The sequence below is a fragment of the Schistocerca piceifrons genome, chromosome 7, assembly GCF_021461385.2.
Source record: "Schistocerca piceifrons isolate TAMUIC-IGC-003096 chromosome 7, iqSchPice1.1, whole genome shotgun sequence".
Taxonomy (NCBI): domain Eukaryota; kingdom Metazoa; phylum Arthropoda; class Insecta; order Orthoptera; family Acrididae; genus Schistocerca; species Schistocerca piceifrons.
Window position 1 is genome coordinate 349,027,511 of NC_060144.1, and position 12,051 is coordinate 349,039,561.

Sequence of the window (12,051 nt, forward strand, 5' to 3'; positions counted from 1 at the left end):
CCTATAGTCCTGATCTCTCCATATTTGAATACCACGTCTTCGATCCCTTAATGAAGGCCTTGAAGGGTCGACGATTCCTGTCGGACGCGGATGTGCAGCAGAGCACAGAGTTGTATCAAAACGATATCTTAAACATGGTGTGCCGATAATTGCCTCAATGCTTTACTGGAAAATACACCTCCTAACTTATACAGTTATGCCTGACTGGTATATCGACTCTGGACTGTACTGCCTTCGAACGGAAGTATGAATCTAATCAAGATCTCTTTCATTGTTCTCTATGGGCGTCTAGTTTGTTAGTGACTTATGATTAACTGCGGTCTCTGGACGAATTACACTACTGGCCATTAAAATTGCTACACCACGAAGATGACGTGCTACAGACGGGAAATTTAATCGACAGGAAGGAGATGCTGTGACATGCAAATGGTTAGCTTTTCAGAGCATTCACACATGGTTGGCGCCGGTGGCGACACCTCCAACTCGCTGACATGAGGAAAGTTTCCAACCGATTTCTCATACACAAACAGCAGTTGACCGGAGTTGCCTGGTGAAACGTTGTTGTGATGCCACGTGTAAGGAGGAGAAATGCGTACCATCACGTTTCCGACTTTGATAACAGTCGGATTGTGGCCTATCGCGATTGCGGTTTATCGAAAAAATGGTTCAAATGGCTCTGAGCACTACGGGACTCAACTGCTGCGGTCATTAGTCCCCTAGAACTTGGAACTAGTTAAACCTAACTAACCTAAGAACACCACAAACATCCATGCCCGAGGCAGGATTCGAGCCTGCGACCGTAGCGGTCTTGCGGTTCCAGACTGCAGCGCCTTTAACCGCACGGCCACTTCGGCCGGCTGCGGTTTATCGTTTCGCGACATAGCTGCTGGCGTTGGTCGAGATCCAATGACTGTTTAAGCAGAATATGGAATCAGTGGCTTCAGGAGGGTAATACGGAACGCCGTGCTGGATCCCAACGGCCTCGAATCACTAGCAGACGAGATAACACGCATCTTATCCGCATGACTGTAACGGATCGTGCAGCCACGTCTCGATCCCTGAGTCAACAGATGGGAACGTTTGCAAGACAACAACCATCTGCACGAACACTTCGACGACGTTTGCAGCAGCATGGACTAACAGCTCGGAGACCATGGCTGCGGTTACCCTTGACGCTGCATCACAGACAGGAGCGCCTGCGATGGTGTACTCAACGACTAACCTGGGTGCACGAATGGCAAAACGTCATTTTTTCGGATGAATCCAGGTTCTGTTTACAGCATCATGATGGTCGCAACCGTGTTTGGCGACATCGCGGAGAGCGTACGTTGGAAGCGTGTATTCGTCATCACCATACTGGCGTATCACACGGCGTGATGGCATGGGGTGCCACTGGTTACACGTCTCGGTCACCTCTTGTTCGCATTGACGGCACTTCGAACAGTGGACGTTACATTTCAGATGTGTTACGACCCGTGGCTCTACCGTTCATTCGATCCATGCCAAACCCTACATTTCAGCAGGATAATGCACGACGGCATGTTGCAGGTCCTGTACGGGCCTTTCTGGATACAGAAAATATTCGACTGCTGCCCTGGCCAGCACATTCTCCAGATCTCTCACCAATTGAAAACCTGGTCAATGGTGGCCGAGCAACTGGCTCGTCACAATACGCCAGTCACTACTCTTGATGAACTGTGGTATCGTGTTGAAGCTGCATGGGCAGCCTGTGCCTGTACACGCCATCCAATCTCTGTTTGACTCAATGCCCAGGCGTATCAAGGCCGTTATTACGGCCAGAGGTGTTTGTTCTGGGTACTGATTTCTCAGGACCTATGCACCCAAAGTGCGTGAAAATGTAATCACATGTCAGTTCTAGTATAATATATTTGTCCAAGGAATACCCGTTTATCATCTGCATTTCTTCTTGGTGTAGCAATTTTAATGGCCTGTAGTGTGCATCCGCGTTATCGCAGTGGACGGTAAGTTTACCGGCGTAGGTGCACTGAATGGGTCACTCAGGCCGTTCGGTCTGAATCCACTGACCTCCACGAGGGTCGGCCAGAGCTTGGCGCTGCTGCGCCGCGATGGAGCGCTGGAGGGCATGCGTGGGCGGACACTGCCTCCGGGCTGCGCCACAACCGCCAGCAGCCGTGTTAGCCATTCCGCACCGGGGGCGGAGGCGCCGCGAGGTGGAGGCGGCGAGGATGTTGCGGCATTCCTACACAGCTGGCGACACATCCCAGCCTGCAACAAGCAGCTCTTCTCAGAGGTGGCGTGTCGACCACGTTTAGCGCGAGTAGCTGCGCGCATTTCTCATCAGTGACAAGTGGATTCTTCACAGAGAAGATTGTCGCTTTGCGCATATGTGGCCTACGCCGATTTACACACAGATGAGTATGCTTGTAATTCGTTAGAGTGGAATCTGTTACACACCACCAAAGGATATCAACCACTCGTAATTCCTTAAGAATGGTGACGCCTCCTAGGGATGAAATGCCTGCTGAAGAAGCAGAAACACAGAAAACATTATAATGCTTGTCCACAACTAATGAGCTAAGGCGGACAGTGAAAGCTCCATTGGAAAACCTTTGTAATCATTCAGACTACATGTACCTTCATCTCTTGGAAAGTCTTCTGTATGGAATGCAGCGTTTGTTTGTCGCCCTGTTCTGGTGGGCGAAGGCAGCTGTCTGTGGACACGTTTTCATGCTACTCTCCGCTGTACATCCCAACAAAGTGCGCTCCTTCTTTAGCCTCTTCTTGCAACATAAATGGAAGCAATGAGAGAATATTATTATCCATGACACTTAAAATGGCAACAGTCGGTTTACGATCTTCGTTGAGTTTGCTAGTGGTGACATACACTATGTGATCAAAAGTATCCGGACACCTGGCTGAAAACGAGTTACAAGTTCGTGGCTCCCTCCGTCGGCAATGCTGGCATTCACTATGGTGTTGGTCCACCCTTAGCCTTGATGACAGATTCCACTCTCGCAGGCATACGTTGATCAGGTGCTGCAAGGTTTCTTGGGGAATGGCAGCCCATTCTTCACGCAGTGCTGCACTGAGGAGAGGTATCGATGTCGGTCGGCGAGGCCTGGCACGAAGTCGGCGTTCCAAAACATCCCAAAGGTGTTCTATAGGATTCAGGTCAGGACTCTGTGCAGGTCAGTCCATTACAAGGATGTTATTGTGGTGTAACCACTCCGCCAGAGGTCGTGCATTATGAACAGGTGCTCGATCGTGTTGAAAGATGCAATCGCCATCCCCGAATTTCTCTTCGACAGTAGGAAGCAAGAAGGTGCTTAAAACAGCGATGTAGGCCTGTGCTGTGATAGTGCCCCTCAAAACAACAAGTCATGAAAAACACTATCTCACCATAACACCACCGCCTCCGAATTTTACTGTAGGCACTGCACACGCTGGCAGATGATGTTCACCCGGCATTTGCCATACCGACATCCTGCCATCGGATCGCCACGTTGTGTACCGCGATTCGTCACTCCACACAACGTTTTCCCACTGTTCAATCGTTCAACGTTTACGCTCCTTACACCTAGCGAGGCGTTATTTGGCATTTGTCGGCGTAAACAGTGGACCTAGGGATGTTTAGGAGTGTGGAAATCTCGCGTACAGATGTATGACACAAGTGACTCCCAATGACCTGACCACGTTCGATGTCCGTGAGTTCAGCGGAGCGCCCCATTCTGCTGTCTCACGATATCTAATTAATGAGGTCGCTGACATGGAGTGCCTGGCAGAACGTGACAGCACAATGCACCTGATATGAAAAACGTATGTTTTTGGGGATGTCCGGATACTTCTGCTCACACAGTGTAAATTCTTCAGTCTACGTGTTTATACTGGGCAAACACGCTTTCATATTCATGGTTTTTATGTTCTTATTCTTTTTTTTTTTTTTTTTTTTTTTGAGTCGTCAGTCTACAACTTATTCGATGCGGTATGCCACGCTTTCCTTTCGTGTGCCAACCTTTTCATCTCAGAATATCACTTGTAGTACCTCATTTCCTCAATTATTTTCTGGATGTATTCCAGTCTCTGTCTTCCTACACACTTTACTGCCTACAGCTTGCTTTTGTATCATGGAAGTGATTCCCTGATATTTTTACAGATGTCCTATCATCCTGTCCCTTCTTCTCGTCCGTGTTTTCCATACATTCCTTCCCCCGCCAATTCTGCGGAGAAGTTCCTCATTCTTTACCATAGCAGTCCACCTAATTTTCAAAATTCATCTGTCGTACCACATCTCAAATGCTTCCATGCTCTTCTGTTTCGATTTTCACGCACTTCATATTTCATCACCGTACAACGCTGTGTTCCAAACGTACACTCTTAGATATTTATTTCCCAATTTAAGGTCTATGTTTGATACGAATAAACTTCTCTTCGCCATGAATGACCTGTTTGTTGTGCTTTCTGCTTTTTATGTCTTCTTTGCTCCGTCGTTGCTGCTTATTTTGCTCCCTAGAGGATTCCTTTACTTCAACTTCGTGGTCATCAAAGCTGGTGTTAAGATCCTCGCTGTTCTCATTCTTGTTACCTCTGATTACTTTCGTCTTTCTTTGATTTACTCCCAAACCTTATTCTGTACCAAGGATAGCAGTGTTATCAGCGAATCTTATCAGTGATACCCTTTCAGCTTTAATTTTATCTCCAGTCTTGAACCTTTCTTTAATTTCGTCATTGCTTCTTCGATATAGAGGTCGAACAGTAGGGGCGAAAAACTACGTCTCTGTCTTACACCTTTCTTAATGTGAGCGCTTCGCTCTTGCCCTTGCAGTCTTATTCTTCCCTCTTGGTTCTTGTACGTATCGTATATTACATGTCTTTATCTATAGGTTACCTCTATTTTTCTCAGAATTTCGAACATCTTGCATCACGTTATGTTTCGAATGCTTTTTCCAGGTCGACAGATCCTTTGAAAGTATTACGATTTTCCTCCAGTCTTGACTCCACTATCAACTGCAGCATGAAAACTGCCAAACTGGTCGTCATGTAATAGATCCTCAGTCTTTTTGCGTTCTTCTGTATGTTAATCTTTTCAGCAATTTAAATGTGTGAGCTGTTAAGCTGATAGTTCGATAATTGCCGTATTGTCGGATCTTGTAATCCTTCGGAGTAATATGGATACCCACCGACGTGGAGCGTTTCCGCGGTTTGGGGAACGGTTCGATTCGATTGTTCCGATGTTTCGGAGAGGCACAGCGTCGTTACTCCTGGTGTCATGGTATGGGCACTCCAGGTTATGCATTGGTGGTGGTGATTGAGGGAAACCAGACGGTACGACGGTACGTCACGGCGATTCGCTGTCCTCTTGTGTTACTTCCCATGCGACAGTATTGTGATGGCATTCTTCAACAGGACAACGTTTGCAGGATGTTGAGGTTCTCCCAAGGCCAGAAAGTTTCCCGTATCTGTCCCCGATAGAACCTGTGTGGGACCAACTCGGCTGGCTGCCCCATTGTCAGTATCCAGGAAACGAAGGATGCGTTACAGTTGTGGACCAGCTTTCCGCAGACAGGTTTATGACTCCCGTCGCGTTTGAATCAGTACATGCATCCAGGGCAGAGGGATTGCAACGTCATACTGATAAGTGCGCCCACACTACCACTTTTTTTGTGTGTGTAAAAGTGACTCGATTTTGCAACCACTGAAATTGCTTTACATACTCTCTCAATCCATGAAGTTTCATTTAGTTTCCTCCTCCTCTTGGGTGTGCACAACTGTTTTTGTCAGACAGTCTATTTTACAGTAAATATACTTTCATCGATATTCAGGTGATCAGCGACAATGAACAGTGAAGACAGTAATGAGTGCCAATTTTTTAAAGTGGTCATTTCCGCATCATTATTACGATAGGACTCCAAACAAGACAAATAATAACATGGAGAAGTATCTAATAACCTATCGAAAAACGACAGGTCCATTAGTGATCTGCCGGCCGCGGTGTCCATGCGGTTCTAGGCGCTTCAGTCCGGAACCGCGCGACTGCTACGATCGCAGGTTCGAATCCTGCCTCGGGCATCGATGTGTGTGGTGTCCTTAGGTTTGTTAGGTTTAAGTATTTCTAAGTTCTAGGGGACTGTTGACCTCAGATGGTAAGTGCCATAGTGCTCAGAGCCATTTGAACCATTGGTGATCTGATGGTGTGGCAGGTTTCAGTATTCGTCTCCATATAATTCGAAACTGGCCGCTCCCAGAAAACTTAGAAGAGGAGAACAGACCATCTGCAACGTGGTGAGCCACGTAGCCCCTCCTGTTTACGGGCTGCACTGCATTTACTAACAAAGATATGCAGGGCGTTTCCCGGACGTGGACCACGTCATAAATGCGTGCCAGTTGTCTACGGTTTCCCACAATGCTTGCCGGGTTAAGTGGGACAATTTCGAAGTTCAGGAGCTAGCTCACATACGAAAAGACTGCTGCGACTTCCCTAGTTCGGATAGTACAAGCTGAAATACCGTTATCATCTGCAACTGCAAAATTAGCTCTACCTCCAGGTTATATGTGGCTGGCTACTCCTTAGCTGTTCTAGTCCACGCCCCCACACTGATTGCCCGTGCCACTCTTTCAGCATCGTCATCCGCGAATCGCTCTGTCAGGCACGACCAGTCCACCAGCCGTTCTTGAGTGCCTCTACATAGTATCTCGTCGGATTCGCTAATTGTTAAACACAGTTTGTTATCAATTTTTCTGTGGAACTTAATATAGTGTCCCAAATGGAACTTTAAATGTCAAATGAGCTTGACCTGAAGAGTATTTACGACGATAAATCTACAAAGAATGCCAGAAACGGGGTAATGTCACCATCGCGACAAGTATAACACTGAAAAACTCCCCTTGTACATAAAACACTTGCCGCCGCGCAGGATTAACCAAGCGGTCTAGGGCGCTGCAGTCATGGACGGTGCGGCTGGTCCCGGCGGAGGTTCGAGTCCTCCCTCGGGCATGGGTGTGTGTGTTTGTCCTTAGGATAACTTAGGTTAAGTAGTGTGTAAGCTTAGGGACTGATGACGTTAGCAGTTAAGTCCCATAAGATTTCACACGCATTTGAACACAGCACTTGCCATATCGTTTAACAAGTCTTCGATCTATTGCAGTAAAGTATTCTTCTGGTAGGTCTCGTTCTTATTTGACCGCTCATGTTACAGTCTCACTATCTTCGAACTACTGCCCTCCTATGTAGTTCGTGAAGGGTCACAAAAGATGAAAACCATTAGTAGCTACGTTAGGGCTCTACTGCAGAGGTCTCAAGCGTTCCCAAGGAAGTATTTGCAATAATGTCTTCGTTTGTCTTGCTGTTAAGGGCGGCCATTGTCACCCAGTAGAAACATGGTTCAAATGGCTCTGAGCACTATGGGACTTAACTTCTGTGGTCATCAGTCCCCTAGAACTTAGAACTACTTAAACCTAACTAACCTAAGGACATCACACACATCTATGCCCGAGGCAGGATTCGAACCTGCGACCGTAGCAATCGCGCGGTTCCGGACTGAGCGCCTTAACCGCGAGACCCAGTAGAAACATACTCGCTGTCAGAAGGTCATGTCGGCCACAGCGAAAGGCATGACGCAGTTCCCACACAACAGTTGATTAGGATGGGGACAATGCGTGGGGCTGCGTCAGAGCCTTGTTCGCATGCCATCCGGGCCTATTTTTTATCGTCGTGGCTAGGTAAGGGACTGTCTGCAGAAGGTAACGGAGATTTGGATTGGTCAGTTGAGTTTGTTGATGCTTAGCAAGTAAATGATACCAGAATGAGATTTTCACTCTGCAGCGGAGTGTGCGCTGATATGAAACTTCCTGGCAGATTAAAACTGTGTGCCCGACCTTTGCCTTTCGCGGGCAAGGAGACGAGATACTGGCAGAAGTAAAGCTGTGAGTACCGGGCGTCAGTCGTGCTTCGGTAGCTCAGATGGTAGAGCACTTGCCCGCGAAAGGCAAAGGTCCGAGTTCGAGTCTTGGTCGGGCACACAGTTTTAATCTGCCAGGAAGTTTCAAGTAAATGATACTTGAGCGGAGGACAATGGCTCAAATGGCTCTGAGCACTACGTGACTTAACTTCTGGGGTCATCAGTCGCCTAGAACTTAGAACTAATTAAACCTAACTAACCTAAAGACAACACATACATCCATCCCCAAGGCAGGATTCGAACCTGCGACCGTAGCGGTCGCTCGGTTCCAGACTGTAGCGCCTAGGAGCGGAGGACATTGCGTAGCCAGACAGTGTAGTGTGCAGATCTCAATGGTCATGCGGAGTATGGCTATCTGCACACAGTCATCTATTGGGAGAGAGATAGGGTGTTTTGCTAATGTATGGAAGAAGACCGGAGCTCACACGGAATCACGTAGAGTACAATGCGTGGGGTCTGTGGGGGCCACGTCCGTTATTGTGAAGTTTTCGGCAGAGTAAGTTAGTGTAATGCGCTGTGCGTCCAGCAAGATGAAATAGGTTTATGCCTGTTGTGGTGATTTTGGAGCGCAGAAAATTTTTACGAATTATGTCAAGAGAATTACTCAGTTTCACGGCGGAGTCGTCTTGAGTAAGAGTGTTACATCGTATTGTAATGTGGTCATATTTCCGCCACAGATATTGTAATTTCACCACTCCATAATAGTTACAGGTGTAAGACGTGTGTATTTCTATTGTTTATTGTCAAACTACAATTTATGAATGATGTTTATATTTTATTAATAGGATTAAGTACGAATAATTAATATTTGTCATTTTGGATATGCTAAAATGTATACTTTCACGGCCGGAAATGTCATGTCTATTATAATTAACTGGACTGTTATGCCATGGTCGGTTGATGAATTCTGTGTCAATTCCCAACATTTCGTACCGTCTGCGGAGGACATCTTCAAGGGGGTCCGTAGCTCGATGGAGGTCCAACGCACCCACTGGCTCGCTACTGACCTCAGTAGCGAGCCAGTGGGTGCCTTGGACCCTCCATCGTGCTACAGACCTCCTTCAAGATGTCCTCCGCAGACGGGGACGAAATGTTGGGAATTGACACAGAATTCATCAACCGACCACGGCATAACAGTCCGGATAATTATAATGGACATGATTTTGGAAATAATTGTGGTAGTAGGGAATGTCTGCACGAAAGTATTGTTGGCGGGAGAGACCGTACATTCATATAATTTTAAAAAGTGCTGGAGAGACCGCTTATGTATACATTTTAAGAAAAGAGCTCGAAGACCACGCATTGATACATTTTGTAATGGTAGCAGGGGTTGTCTGCACCAGAAAGCATTGTTGGCGGGAGAGACCGCACTTTAGCGTTCGTAGGAAGTCAGTAGTAAGCGAGATGTGAAGCGAGTCGGTAGCAGTTCTGAAGCGAGAGGTTAAGAGGAGCGGTGTGCCTGCCAGCCACCAGCTATGGTTTACAAGAGATTATAAACGGATGTACAGAGACATCCGCTAACTATTATCATAAGAGGAACTAATATTACTGAATTATTATTATTAGTATTATTACTATTTTGAGAAACTAACGACTACTGAAGGTATGTTTGCGCAATGCTAGTTGTAAGATTATTGTAAAAAGTAAGTCCCATTTGAAAGTTTGTAAAATCATTTCATTACCAACAGTAAATATGTGAGGAATCGTTTTCAGAATGTAATTAATTTTGCCAGCAGTATTGCATTACTGATTATAATCCATCCCAAAAAACCATCAACGTAAAACTTTGCAAAATTTTGTTGTTATCAAGGAAGAGTTTAACTATGATTTATGTAACGTCAGTCAAATTAATTAAAGAATAACGTCAGCTTTGCTATTGAAGAATAACGTCATCTTTGGTAATCAATACAGCCACTTCTTATGACAGCCCACCAGCAGCTAATAGAGTGTAGTAAAACAGAGTAAGTATATTTATGTCCCACTTGATGGCGATCCAGTAACAGTAAAAAAGGTAAGGAACAGTTTTGGGTTATTGCAGGTAACGACTGAGCGCCACGACGACGACACATTCTATGTTTCGTCGAAATAATCAGCAATTCACTTTTAATAAGCAGCATTTAAATTTGTATGCGAAGATTGAAATTATTATTATTGAGAAACGGAATTAATTTCAAAGGGAAGATTTCATTTGTTATTATTAAGCAAGAGATGGAAATCCTAAGGGAAGGTTTCATAGGTTATTGTAGTAAGGAAGGTTGCGTAACAAAAGAGATACAGAGGAGACTGGAAGGTTTCACAGGATATTCTGGATTGTACTGCGTTCGTTTGTCTGTGTCGTAGTTACACTGTGTAGTTGTTCGTTAGCACTGCTTTCGTAGACGGTGGTAGCGCTGGTCTCAGTTATTCAGTGTGATTCTCTGCTCCCATTCGTAAAGTAGTTATGGGATTGTACTGCTTTTCTTTGATTGTGTCCACTAGCAAAGTATTGCTCAATAATAAATATTTTTATTTCTTTTAGAATAAGCAAAGAACGGAAAGCAGATAGGTGGAAGGAGTATATGGAGCGTCGATACAAGGGCGAAGAACCACAGGGCAATATTAGGGTAATGGAAGAGGACGCAGATGAAGATGAAATGGGGATATGATACTGCGTGATGAATTTGACAGAGCACTAAAAGACCTAAGTCGAAACAAAGCCCCGGTAGTAAACACCATTCCATTAGAACTACTGATAGCCACGGGTGAGCCAGCCATGACAAAACTTTTCCATTTAGTGAGCAAGATTGAGACAGGTGAAATCCCCTAAGACTTCAAGAAGAATATAATATAATAATTACAGTCCCAAGGAAAACAGATGTTTACAGGTGTGAAAATTACCGAACTATCAGTTTAGTAAGTCACGGTTGCAAAATACTAATACGAATGCCATACAGACGATTGGAAGAACTGGTAGAAGTTGACCTTGTGTAAGATCAGTTTGGATTCCGTAGAAATGTAGGAACACGCGAGGCAATACTGACCCTACGACTTACAGTGTGATTCAAAAAGAATACCACAACTTTAGGAATTTAAAACTCTGCAACGACAAAAGGCAGAGCTAGGCACTATCTGTCGGCGAATTAAGGGAGCTATAAAGTTTCATTTAGTTGTACATTTGTTCGCTTGAGGCGCTGTTGACTAGGCGTCAGCGTCAGTTGATGCTAAGATGGCGACCGCTCAACAGAAAGCTTTTTGTGTTATTGAGTATGGCAGAAGTGAATCGACGACAGTTATTCAGCGTGCATTTCGAACCAAGTATAGTGTTAAACCTCATGATAGGTTGAAAGGTCTCTGTTGGATTCCTTTCATGTTTAATTTCTTAAATCTGTTGTCATTTACGGCATAAATTCCTCTTCTAAATTTACTGTGGCGTTTCTGACGATCTGGGAGGAGACTGAGTAGTGGAACGTGTTACTTTTACACATAAACAAGAACGATCTGTCACACTACTACACTTTAAAACACAGTTTATATGTAATTCATGTCACACAGTCTCATACGGAACCTACATCTGCTTTCATTTATATACTGTATATGATAAGATACTGTCATCCCCCTTCCCTTCTGTGTGAGAGGATGAATGAGCAAATGTGTTTCTAGTTGCATGCTTGAGGGTAGCAGACAAGCCTGTCTGCTGGAGAACAGTAGGATCAACGTCGGAACAGGTAGCTACGCTTTCTAAAGGCAGAGAGAATTCCATCCTTAGTATGGTTCTGTCCATCCGTTGTCATGTTGGTATAGGAAGCTGCCCCTCTGTCCACTTCCGCTTTGTATTTGGGAAGCACGCTCGGTAGGGGCGCAGGTCAGGCTGTCCATGGCGAGCGTCTGAAGTGGTAAGATCTCCGGCTAAGCGCGTGTCTGCTAAGTCCGTAGGACAATGGATTTCTTAAGTTCAGCCTAACTGAAAATTTAATCACCTTTATTTCAGGTTTAGCTCTAAAATATCTAATGCCATCTTAAATTGCAGCGCAGTGTAATTCTCGTGTGAAGTTCAGATTATTTTCCGGTAGTTGCTTTGTCACTACTTTGTGAGTAAAGTGGAACCACGTGTTGCTCAGTAACTCTAACTAAGATC

At 45.3% G+C, this 12,051-nt stretch overlaps 1 protein-coding gene across 1 annotated transcript in view; it reads right to left on the minus strand.

Moving 5' to 3' along the window:
- Window positions 1–12,051, minus strand: part of LOC124804728 — a 150,423-nt gene that overhangs the window by 29,018 nt on the left and 109,354 nt on the right. The window contains exon 3 of the mRNA XM_047265021.1: window positions 2,047–2,247. Within this exon, the coding sequence (XP_047120977.1) occupies window positions 2,047–2,247 (201 nt within the window). The remainder of the gene's footprint in view (window positions 1–2,046; window positions 2,248–12,051) is intronic.